Source organism: Tinamus guttatus, unplaced genomic scaffold, assembly GCF_059628265.1.
Source record: "Tinamus guttatus ecotype Peru unplaced genomic scaffold, ASM5962826v1 Tinamus_guttatus_pri_ptg000300l, whole genome shotgun sequence".
Classification (NCBI taxonomy): Eukaryota; Metazoa; Chordata; class Aves; order Tinamiformes; family Tinamidae; genus Tinamus; species Tinamus guttatus.
The window spans coordinates 66128-87500 of NW_028288834.1; the positions used below are offsets into that span (position 1 = coordinate 66128).

Genomic DNA, 21373 nt, shown 5'->3' on the forward strand with positions numbered 1-21373 from the left:
TGAAGAGGAGGTTGAAGATAACATCCGCAGCAAGGAACTCTCCTCCAAAGCTTTCCACAATGCTCCTCCTTGCCCTACTTGTAGCACACCTGCAGCAGCAACAGCAGGGAGGGCACAGAGCAGCCTGCCCACGCTTGCAGAGTCCTCCCCTTTTCCATCAACACAATGCTTACTCATTGTACTTTTTGTCTTTTCTGTGTGCAGGGTGTCCTGCTGGAGGGTCTTAGCACCTTCTGTGCAGTTGAAGAGCCATTGCACCTGGGTGCAGAAGGGTACTCATGGTTCGAAGATCCATCTTCAAATTGGGCATGCAGATGGTCTGGCCGCGTGGGCTCATGTGCTCTGAAGTGACTCTCCCGGGTGAGATAGGAGGGACCACCCTCCGCTTCCCCTTGCCACTGTACACAGGCTGGGAGTGTGCTCCCTGCACTTTGCAGGGGGTGCCAGCAACAGGCAATGCCCTCCACAGCTGGGGGATCACATAGAGCTTCCGCCACACAACCCCCACACAGAGAGTTCTTTCTTGGGTAGGAACTTCTCTGGAGTCTTCTGCTGCAAGTGTTCCAGGAAGTCAGGCTCTCTTTCCCTGAGCTGCCCCTACTTCTGTCTCTCCGCCATTCCCATGCTTTGATCATCTAGTCATGGAAATTGCACCTGCTGCAGCACTAGCGTTTTTTGACTTCCTTGCAGACAACATCCAAATCGAGCCATTGAACTACCAGCTCTTGTCCCTAGTGACTTCCTTGCCATGGTGTGTGGCAGAAGCTTGTGTGGAAGAGACCATCCACTTATTCTCTTTCCGCTTGGAGAACAAGCAGAATGTGGCCTTTGCCTTCCGGGACATTGCTGTGCTGCCCCGCCCAGGAGACATGCTCTGCATGATGTTTTATGCCAGCTGCATCCAACGGCTGGAGAGAAGAGCAAGCCTCTTTGCGGCCCTTCTCAGTGTAAGTTGCTCTGCTTCCCAGGCCTACTTCCATTGCTTTGGGAAGCCTCCGTGGCCATCCTGTATAGAGGAATGGTTAGAGAGCTGTGGACATGGCTGCCCAGCAGGCCTGTTCAATCCGAAGCTTTTGAGCTTCAGTGAAAGCACAAAGGGACTGCTGACTAGAGGATAAGCAAGTAGGCCAAGGTCAGAGGGAATAAAGAGCTGTTGAACTAAAAAGCTGAGCTAACAAGTAAGGGGGGGGCTGTTAGGGTCTTACTTACATCATTGTCTACCAATTAGGAGCCTTTGTAGTTACATCATTAATTACCAGAATCATATAAATGTATTACATGCAAGCTAATAAACGGTGCATGATCTAAACTCATATTGAGTGTGTGTCTTGTGACCTGGCTTGGCTCCCGAAAATCCCGTGCAGCTATTCTGCACTGAACCCAACATCTGGCACCCGAACAGGGACCCAACGGTAGGATCAGGGACCTGACGGCAGGAATGCTGGAACCCGACGGCAGAAAAATTGCTGTGACGGGTCGAAGTCCTGGATCTCCACGGCTAGAAGGAGGGTTGAAGTCCTGGATCTCCGTGACTAGAAGGAGGATTGAAGTCCTGGATCTCCACAGATAGAAGGAGGAGCGGGAAGCTGAGGAGCGGTGGTGAGTGCATAGACTGTGTGCTGGCCACAGGGTCCGGGGGCAGAGAAAAAGAAAAAAGGCTGGTAGAAGAGCCCCTCTGTGAGGGCTGCCTTAATCATGGATAGGGAGGTGGCAGCACAGCTGTTGTTACAGATTCTTGCCAAGCGAGAGGCGGCTGTGAATACAAAGAAACTCTATGAGTTGTTAGAATGGGCCAGAGAACGAGGCCACTTATCGGATCCCGCCAGTATATTCAGTGTTACAGAGTGGCAGGAGATCGGGGATTCATTACGGGAATCCACGATCAGCAGAAATAAATCCGCTAAAGAAATGGGATCCACCTCCAGCGGATGGTGGCCGAAAAGAAAATGGCTATGGCGGCCTCAGAAATGTTAGGTTTTGAATCGGAGGTTTCGCCATTTAATGATGGTATCAATGCCACTCCAAAGGGCATCATTGCCATACCCCGAAAGACAGCCGCAGAGATTGTTGAAGAGGTGAGTCTCAGTCCAACTCAGGAGAGAACTGACCACTATCATAAGGCTTCTGCCCCTACGGAGACAGCAGGGCTGACTGCGAAGACTGAGGAAGGGGCAGGGGCAGTGCGGAGGTCAGAAAAAAGTTCGGGGAAGTCAGCAAATAGCGGCGGTGAGGATACACCCGATGAGGAGGGTTCAGAATTAGCAAGATCGCCAGATCGGCAGGGTAGAGAAAGACCATCGGATAGAGCACTGAAGGAGGAGATTAAGGAATTGCAAGGTCTTGGTCTGGGAGGACGGGCTGTGGGGGATGTTCGAGTTACATCCACTGAAGGTGTTACTGTGTGGCCTGAGAGCGGCATTCGATGGTCGGGAGTGATTAGGGATGCCGTTCTGGAAGGCGAATGGGAAGCTGCCTCGACCATAGCATGCCTGGTGATGCTCCAGCAGCAGGCAGACAGTAATGTGGAGTCTAGATGGAAGGCTTTTGACTGGAAAATATTGCAGCAACTACGGCAGACAGTTACAAACTACGGGCTACATTCTAAGCCAGCTAAACAAATGTTGAAATTTTTGTTTAGTTCTGAGCTTTTACTCCCTGCGGATTGTGGTCAGATTGCGCGGTTGCTACTTACACCGGCACCATTTATTCTTTGGGAACGAGAATGGGAGAGGCAAGCTCAGAAGGTGTGTGATCAGCCCTGGGGGGTCAGAGACCCTATGGATGGCCTTCACGTAGAAATGATTTGTGGCAAAGGCCCTTTCTTGAATCAAATGGTTCAGCTCACCTATAATATGGTCTTACTTAACGCAGCAGCTGAGACGGCTTTAGCAGCCTTGCTTACGCTACCTACCAAAAAGAGATCCTCATCTTTTACCATAATTAGACAAGGGAGTACAGAGCCGTTCACAGCCTTTGTGGATCGGCTGGTGCAAGCTTTGGAGCAGACACCTGACTTACCGGGGGAGCTGCGCAAGCAACTGTTGCGGACATTGGTTTTTGAGAATGCAAACTCTAAGTGTAGAAATATGCTCCTAAATCTGCCGCGTGATGCTCCTTTTGAGATAATGCTAGAGGAAGTATCAAACAGGGAAAGGCCCAGTGGCGTTTCTTTCTGAAGCACTTCAGGCTCAGTCAGAGTTAATGGAGCGTTCTTTTCAGTCACAGACTCAAGTATTAGCGGCGGCGCTGCATCCTTTGATAAGAGAGCAACAGGGTCCATGTAATGGTCAAAAAAGGAAGGTGCGTTTTAGATGTCGCCAGAGGGGGCATATGAAGCGACATTGTCGGAAGGGTCGGGTATGGTGCCCGAATTGTCGGTCACCAAGGCACGCGGCAGAGGCATGCGTCTTTTTGGGAAACTCCAAACACAGCGCGTTGCAGAGCCGCGCGAAGAAAACAGTAGCTCCTGCCTCAGTCTCTGCGGCGATTTCAGGTTGTGACCAGCCACTCGCGGCAGCTTGGGGATCGACTTGGCAACCGCAGTAGATGTAACTCTCGTGGACTCTAATCCAGTCCGTATTCCGACCACAACACGTGGGCCCCTCCACTCCTCCAAGAGAACTCTGGGCGCCCTGCTAATCAGCCGCTCGTCAACCGGGATGCAAGGGATTATGGTCTGTCCTGGCGTAATTGATGCGGGCTTTACCAGAGTTATCGAGGTTGTGGCTTACACCCATTCGCCCCCAGCGTTTGTTTCTAAAAGTGGCAGGATAGCTCAGTTGGTGCCTTTGAACAATCTCATGGCTGCCTGTGCCCCTTCTGACGATGATCAACCACAGAGAGGAGGAGATGGATTTGGTTCTACTGGTGGTTTGGCTTGTTTGACTTTAAACATGCGGCGGAGGCCAACGTTGCCGGTGACCATGACCTACCAAGGGCAGCAAATCACCTTTGATGCCTTGTTTGACATGGGAGACAACGTGACCATAATCTCCCAGAGACTTTGGCCTAGTAACTGGCCAATAAGTCCAGCAGTAGGGGACATCAGAGGCATTGGTGGTATGGCAACAGCTTTTGTGAGTAGAGTTCCCATCACTTTAACCATCGATGGGAAGACAATAAATTCACGGGTGACAATCCTTGCCCTGCCTCCAGGGGTTAATGCCGTAATTGGCCGAGAGTGCATGTCCCAGCTGGGAGTAGTTTTAACCACTACTGATTCAGTTTTCTCACAGCGGCTGCTGTCAAGCAGCCATTAAAAATCACTTGGAACACAGCCGACCTGGTCTGGGTCGAGCAGTGGTCGCTAAGTACCGAAAGGCTGCAAATCGCACATAAGCTGGTGAAGGAGCAGTTAGATGCCGGACACTTGAAGCCCTCTACCAGTCCCTGGAACACCCTGATCTTTGTTATCCCTAAAAAATCTAGGAAATTTCATCTACTACATGATCTAAGGAAGGTTAACAAACAGATGGAGCCCATGGGTGCACTGCAGCCGGGAATTCCATCCCCCGCAATGTTACCTCAGGGATGGGACTTATTGATTGTAGACTTAAAGGACTGCTTTTACACTATTCCTTTATACCCAGAGGATTCCTTAAGGTTTGCATTCACACTTCCTTCGGTAAACTGTGCGGAGCCAGCCCAGCGATTCCAGTGGGTCGTCCTGCCTCAGGGCATGCGAAATAGCCCCACGATGCGTCAGATGTTTGTTGCTGATGCCCTGCAACCTCTGCGCCAGTGACGGCCTGATACAATCATCTACCACTATATGGACGACATTTTGTTTGCCCATAAGGCCCAGTTTACAGCGAAGGAGGAGAAAATGATCACCGACACACTCAGTGCCTCAGGTTTAGTCATCGCTTCGGAAAAGGTGCAACGTACTAGCCCATGGAAATATCTTGGCTGGGTCATCACAGAATCCACGGTCGCTCCGCAAAAGGTTACCCTGCATGTGAATCTACGTACTTTAACTGATGTGCAGACCTTAATGGGAGATTTGCAATGGGTGCGTCTGCTACTGGGTATCTCCAATGAAGACCTAGAGCCACTGCGTCCTCTTCTCAAAGGCACAGACGCTGGAGGACCAATTTTGCTCACGCCAGTACAGCAAGCCTGCATCGAACGGCTAGGGGAAATGGTGGCTACACGCTTGTGCCCACAGTATCTTCCAGAGTTACCCTTGCGCCTTCTGGTCCTTTCACGGGAAAAGTCCATCACTGCGGTGGTCATGCAATGGGAAAAGAAAAAAGGGGGAGAAGATTACCTTGCGGTTCTAGAATGGATCTTCTCTCCATTTCAGCCACGCAAAAGCGTGACTATTCGGTTGGAAGCTGTGGCCTACATGGTCCGTCAAGGAAGAACTCGGGTGTTGGCAATCTCAGGGGGGGAACCAGCAATGATCCACCTTCCCCTGCAGGCGGCGGATCTGGAATGGGCCTTGCGGCACTCCACTGTGCTGCAATTAGCGCTTTTGGAGTTCTCTGGGGAGGTGACTTCGGAAAGGCCCGCAGGAAAGCTTGGTCACTTCCTCACCAACTACTCATGGGTCGAAAGACCAAAGTGTGCAGTAAGGCCTCTGCAAGATGGAATCACTGTATTTACGGACGTAGGGAAGAAATCCAGAAAGGCGGCAATCACTTGGAAGGAGGAAGGTCTATGGAAGGACCATATCATACCAGCGGTAGAAGGTGACTCATTGAAGACCTTGGAACTGGCGACGGTCGCGTGGGCATTGATGCACTGGAAGGACGCACTGTTAAATATTGTATCAGACTCCCTGTATGTCGTCAGAGTAGTGCAGAGGATTGAGGATGCTCTCCTGAAAGAAACTCGTAACCAGCGATTGTTCCAACTGCTCTTGCAAATCAAGAGGGCTGTGAAGTGGCGTTCGACAGCGTTTTGCATCATCCACGTTCGGAGCCATCAATGGACACTAGGCTTGGGGGAGGGTAATGATTGGGTTGACCGATTGGTGAGCCTGGCACGCGAGCATGGGCCACTGAGTCATTTTGAAATCGCCTGTGTTGCCCATGAACAATTTCATACCAATGCCAAGGGTTTGATCTGGATGTACGATATCAGTATGTCTGATGCTCGTGGAATCGTACAGGCCTGTCCCCAATGCAGTCATCATGGGCCAGGTCTGGGCATTAGTGTGAACCCCAGGGGCCTGAAGGCTCTGGAGATATGGCAAATGGACGTAACGCATGTTCCAGAGTTTGGTCGACTTAAGTATGTACATGTGTCTATTGATACCTACTCGCATGTAATCTGGGCAACCGCTCAACCTGGGGAAAGAGCCCTCCATGTGAAAAAACATCTAACCGCTTGCTTTGCAGTGCTAGGAGTTCTGGAAATGATTAAGACGGACAATGGTCCAGCATATGCCAGTGACAGTGTCCGTCAGTTTTGTGAAAAATGGGGCATTAAACATGTCAGGGGAATCCCAAATTCGCCCACTGGCCAGGCCATGGTAGAACAGGCTAATCGTACCTTAAAAGACTACCTGGAGAAATTCAAGGAAGTGGCGGACCCAAAAGAGCGGTTGTCCCACACCCTGTTTGTATTAAATCATCTCTGTGTGTTTGGGAATGATACTGAACCTCCCATGTGGGTGCACGCGCAGCAGGTTCGCGGTAAAAAGGTGCAGGAATTACCTATGAGCGTACATTACTGGAACCCTCAAACTGGGTTATGGGAGGGTCCAGTGGAAGTCATATTCAATGATCGAGGGCATATGTGTGTTTCTACGCCCACAGGTTTGTCATGGGTTCCCAGCAGATGGACTCGCCCTGCGAAAGGAGTCATGGATGCGAGGGAGCGACCTGTCAAAAGGGACATGCAGGACAGTGGCGGGCAGCGGTGTTGCTGATGTTCTGGGTACTGGGCTTTGGGACGGAAGGGGCTCCAGGATACCATCCACGGTTGTTTGATCCTCGACAGAACATCTGGGTGACCTTAGCTCGAGAGCTAAATACCACGCGTTTTTGTGCTAGTCTGGCCACCCCTAGTGCCCTCTTTGTAACGTGTCTAGTTGGGGTACCTGTAAACAAGACCACGTGGAAGTATTTCTGGAATGCAGTAAGGGCAATGCCATCGTTGGGAAATCCCCAAACTTTAAAAAGATTGACAGCACTCGAGAACTTGGCAACAGGAATCAACCGTTTCGATCTTTGGAGACACAACCTGCCTGTAGGGCCTGAACCGCAGGAGATAGAGTTATTAGACTCCCTTAATGCTTCTACTTGCCTTTATCTTAATGCATCACAGAAGGGTTGCACTTCGGGTTATAGTAACAATTGTCGCAATAGCTCTCAGATGCCCACCTGGTTGTACCCAATTGGCAACGGGAATAGTTGGGATCAATGGTGTAGCAAGATGTCCCACAATTCCTCACATCCGGGAACCAGCCCTGTAACCCCTCGAATGTTGCCTGCAGGATATTTTCTCATATGCGGCAACCGGGCTTGGTCCGGAATTCCATCAAAACCTATAGGAGGTCCGTGCACCATAGGCCAAGTAAGCATGGCTTTGCCCTGGGTTCATCCCAATAGTACCAGCGTCAAAAGAAGAACTCAGCAAGTGGCGTGTAGCATAGCACAGACGGAGGACTGTAATGACAAAGTTCGTCTCTGGTCTAAGTGGGAGATATTTTTCGCATCCCTCTTCATACTGGGGGCGGCAGCAGCGAGGGCCCATAGAAACTTAGACACCCTATCCTGTTGGATAGTGAAGCAGGAAAATGCCACTAGCCAGGTTCTCTCTAATCTAGCGCTGGACTTATCACAAGTACAACACGCGGTCTTACAAAATAGGGCTGCAATCGACTTCCTGCTACTGGCCCACGGACATGGATGTGAAGACTTTGAAGGAATGTGCTGCATGGATCTGCAAGACCACTCTAAGGCAATCCACCAGCAGATTCAGCAGTTGATGGATCACACCAAGAAGATACAAAAGGACGTTTGTTTCTTTGGACTGGATGGGTTAACACAAGAAGAAGATACACACCAAGAAGATACAAAAGGACGTTGGTTTCTTTGGACTGGATGGGTTAACAGATCTGTTGGGTATTGGTGGGTGGCTGAAATGTTTGCTTAAGACAGGTTTAATGCTTTTGATTGTGATGCTTTTTGTCTTGTGCTTGTTTAGCTGTGCTTTCAAATGCGTTAGACGAATGTTACTTTCTATTGCCAATCAGGCCTTGCTGGTGCAAAAGAAAAAAGGGGGAATTATAGAGGAATGGTTAGAGAGCCGTGGACATGGCTGCCCAGCAGGCCTGTTCAATTCGCGGCTTTCGAGCTTCAGTGAAAGCACAAAGTGACTGCTGACTAGAGGATAAGCAAGTAGGCCAAGGTCAGAGGGAATAAAGAGCTGTTGAACTAAAAAGCTGAGCTAACAAGTAAGGGGGGGGGGCGCTGTTAGGGTCTTACCTACATAATTGTCTACCAATTAGGAGCCTTTGTAGTTACATCACTAATTACAAGAATCATATAAATGTATTACATGAAAGCTAATAAGCGGTGCAAGATCTAAACTCATATTGAGTGTGTGTCTTGTGACCCAGCTCGGCTCCTGGAAATCCCACGCAGCTATTTTGCACTGAACCCAACAATCCTGCATGTGGTGGGCTACATAAACACCTTCAGCAGTGCGTGGCCCCACCAAATTCTCCACTCCTAAGGAAAACACTCCCTCTCTTCCTGGTTGCCTGTCTCTACTAAATGCTTGGCACGGCTCTTGAGCACTTGCAAGTCTTTGCTGTGTAGCCTCTCCACTCCAGAACAAGGGACTAATGTGTATGGCAGAGGACTTAGAAGAGGGATTTTCAACGGCAGGCTCCTTTTGTAGCCGGACAAGGGGCTGCTGCCTTTGTCAGCAGGCAGGGAGCTGCCTCAAAAACCTCCCAACGAGCCTGGGCTGCCTTGCAGGTCCCTTGGTCCAGTCCTGTTCAATTTATTCATCAATGACCTGGATGAAGGCACAGAGTGCTCCCTCAGCAAGTTTGCTGATGATACGAAACTGGGAGAAGGAGTATCCGATACCCCAGAGGGCTGCGCTGCCATCCAGAGGAACCTGGGCAGGCTGGACAACTGGGCGGTGAAAAACCTCATGGAATTCAACAAGGCCAAGTGCAAGGTCCTGCACCTGGAGAGGAATAACCCCAGACACCAGTACAGGCTGGGGACTGACCTTCTGGAGAGCAGCTCCGCAGAGGGATGACAAGTTGACCATGAGGCAGCAGTGTCCCCTGGTGGCCAAGGAGGGTAATGGGATCCTGGGGTGCATTAAAAAGAGCGTCTCCAGCAGGTCGAGGGAGGTGATCCTGCCCCTCTATTCAGCCCTGGTGAGGCCACATCTGGAGTATTGTGTCCAGTTCTGGGCTCCACAGTACAAGAGAGATGTGGAGCTGCTGGAGGATCCCAAAGCAGGGAGTCTGGGTTGAAGGGGATTCTTTCATCTTGACTTCTTTTTACTCTGCAGAACTCCCTGGGATTTATGGCCACACACTGAAAATAAACAGCAGGGTGAGTTTATAGGAGTGCTGGGGGAGTTTGTTCTGCAACTCACCATGCTTGTGAGCTGAGCACCTGCCTGCAGCAAAAATGCAGTTAAGTGGGAGAATTGGGCGCGCTCTACTAATTGCTCTCAAGAAAAAGAGAGAGTGACAAGTTGCACTACTCAGATGTGGCATGACATTCCCTCAGTGATGCTCAGGTACCTAGGGCCAGGGCCTCTCTTGACACAACACCGAGGAGAAGCAATGCTATTCCCAAAGCCAGGCATCTGCTGGCATTATCCTGCCTTCTGCCCATTACACTAAAGACTGATGTTCCCAAACACTCCATGCTTTGTTGTTGCTGCCGTTGCTGGTTTTGTGTTTGTTTGTTTGCTGATGTTTTTTTCTGAGAAATGGATCATTTAGAGGATATCTTAGAAGGAGTAAAAGTGCTCTCCTAAGAAAAACAGTTTTGCCATTTCTGTTTCTGGTATTTCCCTTGCACTGGTTTTTAAACAAAAAGGGCTTCTAGGTAACTAAATAAAATATAAAAGCGAGCAAAACTGGACAGTGCTCTGTCTCCTTGTGGCAAGACAATCTGCATTTTATCTTGCTCTGACCATTTTATCACGACCTCACATTAAAACTTGACTGACGTTAAAACATTAAAAAGATAAAGCTTGCCTCACATTAAGATAAAACCAGACTCATTTAAATCCAAAATGAATGGTAGAAAGATCCTAAACCTATGGAATAAATGTTTGAATAAGCAAAACCCTTTGTGGCACATGTTCAGGAGCACTCAGCATGAATACAAGCAATGTGACCCAAGGAAACAGCTCCCTTGCACAGGCCCAAGAGCCCAGGGTCTTAGCAATCCACTTCAGTCATCCTCCAAGAGTCTCCACTGTGTTTGTGCTTTGTTCCTCCTGCTCTCAGACTCATTTCTCTGTCAATTTGGCCTTTTCAGATTGGAGAAAGACACCCCTGAGAGAGGAGGCACTCCCCTAGAAGACCCCTGTGTACTAAACACATCCTGGTCAGGATGGTACCTCTGTAACAGTCCCCACAACAATGCTGTGCCTGCTCATGTACACGTTACAGCTGCTTGCACCGCACGCCTCATGCCAGGGACACATTCCCTGGGACAGGGGTCCTCAAACTATGGCCCGCAGGCCAGATACGGCCCCCCAGGGTCCTCAATCCAGCCCGCCGGTATTTACAGAACCCCCCCGCCCCCCCCCCGCCGGGGGTTGGGGTGGAAACCAAGCAGCCGCAGATGACTTCCTGCCACTTAATCCACGCGCCGGCCTCCGCATCCCCCAAGCACCCGCCGGGACTGGGCTGAAACCAGCGCCTCGTCCTCGACCTGCTCCCCCCGAGGGGGCGCCTCTCGGCTACAAACCGCGCCGCCGCCCCCCCCCCACCCTTCACCTCCTCCCCCCCCCTCCCCCCCCCCCTCGATGCGCGGCAGGCGAGAGGTGCGGGCATCTCCTCTGCCGGGCAAGCTCAGTCGGCAGCCTCTGGACTGCGAGGTCCAGCCAACTCGGGCAAATCGCCAGAGCTCCAGCGCGGCAAAGCTCCTTCAGTCCCTTCTGGCCGCCCTTTCCGGGCTGCGCGGCCGGCCGAGGAGGGGGGCGGTGGCATCAGCGAGGGGGGCGGTGCCCCCTTCTCTCCCTCCCTCCCTCCAGCTCCCAGGCAGGACAAGCAGCCAGCACCGGTGGGAAGCACGCACCATCATGTCAAAAAAAAGAAAAAAATGACTCCGAGTGCAGGGTATTCCAAGAAAAGTGGACTTCTGATTATTTTTTCACAGAGTACAAAGAAAGACCTGTTTGTCTAATATGCCAGAATTCAGTGTCTGTGTTCAAGGAATACAATTTGCGTCAACATTACGAAACTCAACATAAAGATACATATGATTCTTTGGTCGGACAACTGAGAAAAGATAAAATATTAAGACTGAAACATGGATTGACAACTCAGCAAAATACTTCTGTGAAGCAAAAGCAGCTCAATATACCATCACTTTGTGCAAGCTATCAAGTTGCCAAGCTCATAGAGTGCACTTGCAGCGCATTCATAGCGGGAGAATTTGTTAAAGAATGCCTTCTTTCTGTTGCCAAAGAGATGTGTCCAGAGAAGGCGGATTTATTTAGTACAGTGCATTTTTCAGGACCTACAATTACACGAAGGATTGAAGAAATGGGGGAAAATTTGAATCTGCAGTTGCAAAACTCCTCAAAAAATCTTTGCTATTTTTCATTGGCACTCGACAAAAGCAATGATGTTCATGATTCTGCACAACTTCTAATTTTCATTCCTGGAACAAATGATTCTTTCGAAGTCACAGAGGAGCTTGCTGCACTGAAAAGCATCAAAAGAACAACTACAGGAGAGGATATCTATGAGAAAGTTTGCCAAACTATGAATGATTTGGAGCTGGACTGGGGTAAACTACTCAGTGTGACAACTGATGTTGCTCCTAGCATGGTGGGGTCCATGAAAGGAGTGGTTGCATGCATTAACAAAGAGATGGACAAACACAACCATTCACATCCAATAGCCATACACTGCATCATCCACCAACAAGCACTGTGTTGTAAATCACTGAAGCTGGATGAAGCTGGACTCTGTCATGAAAATTGTAGTTTCTTGTGTTAACTTCTTTAGAGCTCATGCACTAAACCACAGACAGTTTCAAGAATTTCTGTCTGAGCTAAATGTTGCCTATGATGATATTCTGTACCACACAGAAGTCCATTGGCTGAGTCGAGGGAGAGTTTTGAGATGCTTTTATGACTTACTTCCACAGGTTTATGATTTTATGCTTTCTAAAAACAAAGAAGTACCAGAGCTCAAAGATGCAGGATGGAAATGGCACCTTGTGTTTCTGACAGATGTAACAGAGCTACTCAACAATTTCAATGCCCAACTTCAAGGAAAGGGGAAGCTCATCTGTGATATGTATTCACATGTGAAAGCATTTCAAGTCAAATTAGACCTGCTCATTAACCAAGTAAAGGAGGAAAACTTCTGCCATCTCCCCACAACTCAAAACCTGTCTGCGGAAAAAACATTCCCAAACAAAACATGTACGGATGTACTAGAAATGTTGCAAAAGGAGTTTCAAATTAGATTTAAAGAAGAGCTTCGTCTCCATGAACAGGACATACAGCTTTTCTGGAACCCATTTTCTGTTGACATTGAAACTGTTGATCCGATTTACCAAATAGAATTGGCCAAACTACAGACTTGTGACTCACTGAAAGATGCATTCAAATCAAGCAGCCTTACTAATTTCTATGCATCTCTCCCCTCAGAGACATATCATAATCTCAGGAACCACGCACTCAAAATTGCAACTATCTTTGGCAGCACCTATGTCTGTGAGCAGACTTTTTCCCGAATGAAACATCTGAAAACTCCAGTCAGATCCAGACTAACTGATGAACACTTGCATCATTTGCTACGACTAGCAGTGACAAATATGGAACCTAACATTGACCATCTCATTAGCCAAAAAAAAGCAGGCCCATAGTTCACATTGAAATATTATTTGTTTTTGTTGATTACAATTGTTCTTCATTTTAAATATTGCATTCTTTTTCCTATTTTTTGTGCACTACTACAAATAAAATATGTGCAGTGTGCATAGGAATTCGTTCATTTTTTTCCAAACTATAGTCTGGCCCCCAACAGTGTCTGAGGGACAGTGAACCAGCCCCCTGTTTAAAAAGTTTGAGGACCCTTGCCCTAAGAGGTCCTCTGCTCTTTCAAATGCTCAGGTTTTAGCCACCTTTTCATTTCTACAAAGTTACATTCTTCCCAAGGGTGTTACTGTTCCACTACTTTTTCTAGTCTATGTTTTGAAAAGGGCAACAAGCTGGGAGATGCTGGTGTGTCTCTGACAGAGTCTCTTAGCGGGTAGAAAATCCACAAGGAGAGGAATAGACTCTTGGAGTTCTCCACTGATCTTGTACACAGCAATTTGCTCTTTTGGCAGATTCACCCCAATGATACTGTTTCTGAGACATTCAGGAGTAGTTCAGAAAGAAGGGTTCCAGTTCCCAGGTTCCAAAATGAAACAAGACTGAATTGTCTTCAGATGACTCTTCTCATCCAATCGAAATCATTTTCTTCACTGAGATACATTAACCCTTCTATTACATGATGCTGCAGGCAGATTCCATGATCTCATTGGAATCACAGAGACATGGTGGGATAGCTCACACAACTGGAGCGCTGCCATGGAAGGCTATGTGCTCTTTAGGGAAGGACAGGGTGGGAAGGCGAGGTGGTGGAGTTGCTCTTTATGTGAGAGAGCAACTGGAATGCATGGAGCTCAACCTGGGGGTGGAGGATGAGCGAGTTGAGAGCTTGTGGGTAAGGATTAGAGGGCAGGCTAATGTGGGAGACACTGTGGTGGGTGTCTGCTACAGGCCACCTGACCAAGACGAGGAGGTTGATGAGGCCTTCTATAGGCAGCTGGATATTGCCTCACAGTCACAGGCCCTGGTTCTCATGGGGGACTTCAACTACACCGACATCAACTGGAAGGACAACACAGCCAGGCTCAAACAGTCCTGGAGGTTCCTGCAGTGCATTGATGATAACTTTTTGTCGCAGGTTGTAGAGGAGCCAACGAGGAGAGGTCAGCTACTGGACCTCATGGTAACAAATAGAGAGGGACTTGTTGGAGATGTGAAGGTGGGGAGTAGCCTTGGCTGCAATGACCATGAGTTGGTGGAGTTCAGGATCCAACGTGGAGGTGGCAGGGCTGTAAGTATCCTTGCAACGATGGACTTCAGGAGGGCCAATATCAGCCTCTTCAGAGATCTCCTCAGAAGAATCCCATGGGCTAGAGCTCTAGAAGGAAGGGGGGCCCAAGAGAGCTGTTTAGTTTTCAAGCAGCACTTCCTCCACATCCAGCAACAGTGCATCCCTGTATGCAAGAAGTTAGGCAGAGGGGGCAGGAGACCTGCGTGGATGAGCAAGGAGCTTATGGCAATGCTCAAGCAGAAGAAGGCGGTATACAGAATGTGGAAAAAAGGACAGGCCCCCAGGAACGTAGGAACGTAGGAACGTAGTCAGGGAACACACAGGAACGTAGTCAGGGAATGCAAAGATGTGACAAGGAAAGCTAAGGCACGTTTGGAACGCAATCTGGCAAGGGATGTTAATATTAACAGCAAAAGGAAGATCAGGGAAAACATGGGTCCGCTGGTGAACGGGATGGGCACCCTGGTTAAGAATAACACAGAAAAAGCAGAGTTGCTGAATGCCTTCTTTGCTTTGGTGTTTACCAAGGGTAGCCCTTTAGAGTCCTAGGCCCTAGGGACAAGAGAAGAAGCCTGGAGAGAGGAAGGCTTGCCCTGGGTAGAGGAAGATTGGGTCAGAGAGCACCTAAGGAAACTCCATACCCACAAATCCATGGGGCCTGATGGGATGCACCCCAGAGTTCTGCATGAGCTGGCGGATGTCATAGCTAATCTGCTCTCCATCACCTTTGAAAGATCTTGGAGAAAGGGGGTGGTGCCGGAGGACTGGAAGAAGGCCAGTGTCACGCCAGTCTTCAAAAAAGGCAAGAAGGAGGAGCCAGGCAACTACAGGCCAGTGAATCTCACCTCCGTCCCCAGAAAAGTGATGGAACGGCTCATACTGGCCATTGTCTCCAGGCACATGGAGGACAAGAAGGTGCTCAAGAGTAGTCAGCATGGATTCACCATGGGGAAATCCTGCTTGACTAACCTGATAGCCTTCTATGATGAAATGACCGGCTGGATAGATGAGGGGAGAGCGGTGAATGTCGTCTATCTCGACTTCACCAAGGCTTTTGACACGGTCCCTCACGACATCCTCCTGGGCAAGCTCTGGCAGTGTGCGATAGATGAGTGCACAGTGAGGTGGATTAGGAGCTGGCTGGATGGCCAGAGCTCAGAGGGTGGTGATCAGCGGTGCTGAGTCTAGTTGCAGGCCTGTGGCTAGTGGTGTCCCCCAGGGGTCAGTTCTTGGTCCGGTCCTGTTCAATTTATTCATCAATGAGCTGGATGGGCGGTGAAAATCCCCATGAAATTCAACAAGGCCAAGTGCAAGGTCCTGCACCTGGAGAGGAATAACCCCAGACACCAGTACAGGCTGGGAACTGCCCTTCTGGAGAGCAGCTCTGAAGAGAAGGACCTGGGCGTCATGGTGGACAAGTTGACCATGAGGCAGCAGTGTCCCCTGGTGGCCAAGAAGGCCAATGGGATCCTGGGGTGCATTAAGAAGAGCGTCTCCAGCAGGTCAAGGGAGGTGAGCCTGCCCCTCTACTCAGCCCTGGTGAGGCCACATCTGGAGTATTGTGTCCAGTTCTGGGCCCCACAGTACAAGAGAGATGTGGAGCTGCTGGAGAGAGGCCAGCGCAGGGCCACAAGGATGATCAGGGGCCTGGAACCTTTTCCCATATGAGGAGAGGCTGAGGAAGCTGGGCCTGTTCAGCCTGGAGAAGAGAAGGCTGAGAGGGGATCTAATCAGTGTCTAGAAGTACCTCAAGGGAGGCAGTGAGGAGGATGGTGCTGGCCTTTTTTCAGTGGTGGCCACTGACAGAATAGAGGAAACGGCCAGAAACTGAAGCATCAAAAGTTCCACAGGAACTTAAGGAAAAATTTCTTAAGAGTGAGGGTGCCAGAGCACTGGAACAGGCTGCCCAGAGAGGTTGTGGAGTCTCCTTTTCTGGAGATCTTTCAAACCCGCTTGGATGCAGTCCTGTGCCAAGTGCTCTAGGTGACCCTGCGTGTGCAGGGGTTTGGACTAGATGACCTCTAGAGGTCCCTTCCAACATGAAGCATTCTATAATTCTATGATTCTAGGTTGTTATTCAGTGGGTGGATGAATTTTCCCACTTGCTTACTCCCTTCTGCAGAAACAAATTTATAAAAGAGGAGTTTGCAGCTTAGGCCACTGAGTGAATCTCAGTGGGAAAACGTCTTTCATCTCCTTTTTGGTGCCTGAGATCTTGGTCTAAAAGGACATGCTGGAGGCTGATAGTAGTGAAGAGGAGTCCTAACGGATGTGTTATATGCTATCCAGGGGTGGATTTTGCAATAGTAAAAATAGGCAGATCCCTGTCAGGAACGGCTTTTTTCCTTATCTGTTGTGCTACTTTTCTCCTCAGAGCTGCCTTCTGCTGTCTTCTTTTCTGGGTCAAGCCATAGATCCAGTGAAGCACAGTGTGCCTTTGGTATGCCAAGTAGTAGTTAATCCACAAACCTGGAAACAAGAAGACAGAAATGAAACCAATGTGAGAGCCTCACAAACGCTTGTTTCACATTTGCTATCCAGCAGGAAAAGGTAGGTCTTTGTGGCACATTCCCAAACATCCAGTACTAATACTGACAATGCTGCAAAGGGAAACAGCCCCCACACATCTGAGAGCTCAGGGTTCCCTAAATCCGTGTCTCCAAGAGGCTCACCTGAGTGTGTGCTTTGCTCCCCCTGCTGCCAGCCTCATTTTTTGCATGGTAACTGTATCACCTATCTGGATGGCAGCACATCACCTTGGGGAGAGGAGCTGTTCATTCAGACACCACATCAGGAAGCACATCAGGATGGCATCTCTGTGCCCATTCGCACCAGGACGATGGGCTGGCTTGCTCAAGGACGTGGTACAGCTGTGTGTTGCCAGCACTCCTCACCCTTGGCAGCACATTCCCCATCAGCTCAGCTCAGCTCAGCTCATTCCTTCGCTGACTTCTTTACACACAAACCTGAAAATCAGAGGATTCCTCATTTGCATTAAGCATCTCTGCAGAACAGACTGGGAACTAATTATTTAACAAGAAATATTCTCAGCAAACTCAATGATAACTGGGCTGGAGGCAGCCCCATGCAGTTTTGCCGAACACGAGGCCAGAAGCTGCTCATTTGGTCAGTCAAAGCTACAGAAGCAAAGATACCTGCTGTAGGACTATGAAGACACCATAGACACCATTAGCCTACTTTGGGATATGCTAGAGCAGAGGCTGAGGGAGAGGCTGGGATACTTGTATAGACCTTTTGTTTGACCCAATACAGCTTTTTCTCAAGTCCTCCTCTGCCGCAAAGCCCCTACTGAATGCTACAGAACTGTCCTACGGAGCAGGTAGCCAGGCCATGGCAAGCCAAAAAGCCCATTCCAAGTCTTATATCAGATTGCAAAACAATCAAACAAACAAACAAAAGAAAAGCCCTTAAACTGAGAAAAGATTTCACCAGGCTTCCACTATTATCTTCAGCTTCAATAAAATCTCCATAAAGTCTTATGATCATGTTCTTTGCTGGGCAAGCTAGAATGATCTTGGTAACAAAATCCTTTCAATTTGTTAAGGCCCAACTGAAAACTTCCATATTTGCATCATTACGGCCCAGCACCTAGTGCTGAGGAAATGCGAGTGCTCGGCGTTACCTGAGTGTAGTCCAGGTCTGGCCCTTTGAAATGGCCCGGGAAATGGCCACAGAGGGACAAAGCGGCTTTCACAGCCATTCAGCAGGTTCAGGTCAGCACAATACACAGCTACGGAGCTGCCTGGCTGAATTCTCTGGCATCGTTCCTAAACCAAGTTTCTGTTGTCCCTGTGTACTGTAAGCTGAGACCTGAAATGCCAAGTGGACAGCAGCGATTGCTTAGCTACAAAAATAGGAACGAAGAAACTGAGACCCGGCACGAACGCTGCACAGGATGGTGCAGGATGGTATTGAGATGACGAAGGGAGATGAGTTTGGTGCCTCTGGCAAGGGGATTGTGAGGCCAGGAGCTTACCCATCCTGAGCACACTTGGGATCTGAAGGACACTTCACCGTGTGCCTTGGTGAACAGCTGTAACAAAGAAGTGAAAGACAAGGGCTTTCAGCCCTTGCGGAGTATTCATCACCCCTTATCACCCCAGGACCCCCAAATCAAGCAGCAAATGTCCTGGTCCCAGACACACTGATGTTCCTATCAGGGAGAAAAAAGGGGTCATCCGAACAAAAGCCCTGCTCCAAGCACAGACTGCAGCTCCCGCTGCCCCACAGGCACCATCCGTGACACAGAACGCTGCGGTGATGGCATGGCGAACCCACCCACCCCTGTGCTTTGTGTTAACTACCATTCCCAGCTCTGCTTCAGTGCTGCTGGCAGCTGTACTGGAGCTGCTCGAAGAGGGGATAAGGCTCACACAGGCTGCATGGACACTGGCGTTCGCCTTCCCGAGGAATGGCGTGGCAGAGACGTGTAACATCCGTTTTATCCCATCTGGATTAAAAATAACCAGGTGCTTGTTGCTGTCAGACAGCAGCCCCTGGAACACAGCTGGGAACGGCAGAGTCGTGCGCGGGAGGCCACGGCGGCCGCGCACTACAACGCCCAGCGTGCCCCGCGGCGGGCGGGGCCACTGCGCCTGCGCAGCGCCTGGAAACTTCCAGGCGACGGCCGCGGCGCCTCCTGGGTAGGAGACGGTTAGTCACCTCAGCGCCATTTTGTGGCGAGGGAGTGAGGAGTTGCGTGGTTGTGTTCGGCGCCTCGCTGGTGGTGGTTGGCGCTGTGCTGTGCGCCTGTGGGTCGCGGCCAGCGTCATGGGCTCGGACAAGCGGTGAGTGCGAGCTGGGGAGAGGGAGGAAGCCGTCTGGCGTGGTGGCTCTGCGGGGTGGAAGATGGTGGGAGCTGCCGCAGGTGTGGGCCGTACTGAGCTTGATGCGGTGTGCCCTGCAGCGTGAGCAGGACGGAGCGGAGCGGCCGCTACGGCTCCATCGTGGAGAGAGAGGACCGCGATGAGCGGGAGTCTCGGAGTCGACGCAGGGACTCGGACTATAAGCGGTCCAGCGAGGAGCGCCGCGGCGACCGCTATGATGACTACCGCGACTACGACAGTCGGGACTACGACAGTCGCGACTACGACAGTCGCGACAGCCGGGACTGCCGCGACTACGACAGTCGCGACTACGACAGTCGCGACAGCCGGGACTGCCGCGACTACGACAGCCGGGACTGCCGCGACTACGATAGCCGGGACTGCCGAGATTATGATAGTCGCGACAGCCGGGACTACGATTGCCGGGACTATGACAGCCGGGACTGCCGAGACTACGACAGTCGCGATAGTCGAGATTATGACAGTCGGGACTACGACAGAGATTACGACAGCCGCGACTACGACAGCCCCGAGGTAAGTGGGGGAGTCGAGCTGGGGTGTCCGGATCCCGGTTGGACCTCACGGTCGTGGGCTGGTCTGACCCTCCCGGTGTGAGGGAAGGGAGGGCCGTGCACTTGCCCTTAGTGGCACCACATCAATGCCTGCTGCACCCGGGATGCCCATAGCGATGCTGCCAAAAATGCTGAAGTCCTGCTCCCTTCAGTGTGGGGGTTTGAAACCTGGGGATTTGCTAAAGGAAATGTGAGAGTTGAGTTTTTCTACTTTCTGCAAGAAGGTGCTAAGAGAAAACCTGACAAAGGTTCTCATGTCTGAAGGTAATATTTTAACGTGTATTAACATGCTGTGGGAAGTGTGACTTAATTTTGGGTGCTGCCTTCTCAGAGGGAGCGGGAGCGCAGGAATAGTGACAAATCAGAAGATGGGTACCATTCCGATGGCGACTATGGAGAGCATGACTACAGGAATGACATTAATGATGAGAAAGAAAGCAAGACCATCATGTTACGTGGCCTTCCCATCACTGTTACAGAAAATGATGTAAGTAGCCAGGAGCGGGCTTTGATTTTATGCCCACTGAAAAACCTAAGTTTCTATCAGCAGATCTGTATGACAGTTGCTGCTGCCATTTTCTTGAAAGCTACATTTGTGGTGGACCCATCTTAAATATGTTTGTAGCACTTCCATTTTGGGGCTTGGAGGGATATTAAACTGTCAGAATTGTAGCTGAACAATAAGCTGTTGGTGTTTCTTTTGAATAGAATAGCCTGAATAGTCTATTTTTGTGCATATTTAGATGCTTTCCCTTAGACTTGATCCATTTTAAACTATGTATTCCTTTTCTGCGTTTTTTCTTCAGTAGAGAGCAGGATTTTATATTTGTAGATTTGTTTTATTATCTATTTTTTTCTGGGAGAGAGCAATGTGGCTTTATTTTCCAGGTAGCAAGAAACTGCAGCTGGTAGGGTTACACAGACACTTAGAGCTCCTCAGCCAAGCGGGATGTGCACATCACTGCTTTGTGTTGGTGCAGCTGTGGGAGTCATAAAATGGCTGCTGTGGAGCTGACAGGAAGTACAGATCACCTTGCTGGGTGGTTATCTAACTCCTCAGCCTTTGCAGTGCCATTTCAGATTCTAATAGAAGAGCCTTAGAAGTGATTAGGTTTTAAGTTTTTGTTTGTTTGTTTGTTTTTTCATTTCACTGAATTCTTCGGTTACCAAAATACAAGACTACAACTGTTATTTTTTTAAAAAATAAAATATATATACATAATTTCAGGCAGACTCCACCTGTATTTCTGAGCTTTTCTTTGCATTAATTGCTGGTACTGAGAACTTCTTGCACTACTTCTGCAATGGATTTTTTAAATTACTATTATTTTCTACCCTCCTAATAACTGAGTATTTTTTCAGTCATTTTGTGTAGATGTAAAATTGTCATATCTACTTGATACAATGTAGACGTCTGCATCCCCATGATCCAACATAGATCCATCTCTCAGAACTACTCAAAACAGGGTTGTTTCTGAAGTATTAATATTGTAGCTCTGCTGTTCTGCTAATAATTGTAATACGTACATGAGGAATGTATGGGAAAGTTCAAACAATTTTAATGCTTAGCCAGTCTTCAGAGAACAGACTGTACTTTTTAGACCTGCTGGGTGTTTTATTTTGAGCTAGCATTTATATGACTTTCTGTATTGTAGATTTGCATATTT

The 21373-nt window shown here is 49.4% G+C and overlaps 1 protein-coding gene across 2 annotated transcripts in view; it reads left to right on the plus strand.

Annotated features, from left to right (window-relative positions):
- Positions 1–18958: 18958 nt before the first annotated feature.
- Positions 18959–21373, plus strand: part of RBM5 (RNA binding motif protein 5) — a 15354-nt gene continuing 12939 nt past the window's right edge. The window contains exons 1-4 of one of the 2 annotated variants that reach the window (XM_088528064.1): positions 18959–19095; positions 19215–19450; positions 19523–19668; positions 20038–20193. In XM_088528064.1, the coding sequence (XP_088384190.1) occupies positions 19079–19095; positions 19215–19450; positions 19523–19668; positions 20038–20193 (555 nt within the window). In that variant the 5' untranslated portion in view covers positions 18959–19078. Of the gene's footprint in view, positions 19096–19214; positions 19669–20037; positions 20194–21373 lie in introns of both variants that reach the window. The other variant, XM_088528063.1, reaches the window with a different exon arrangement.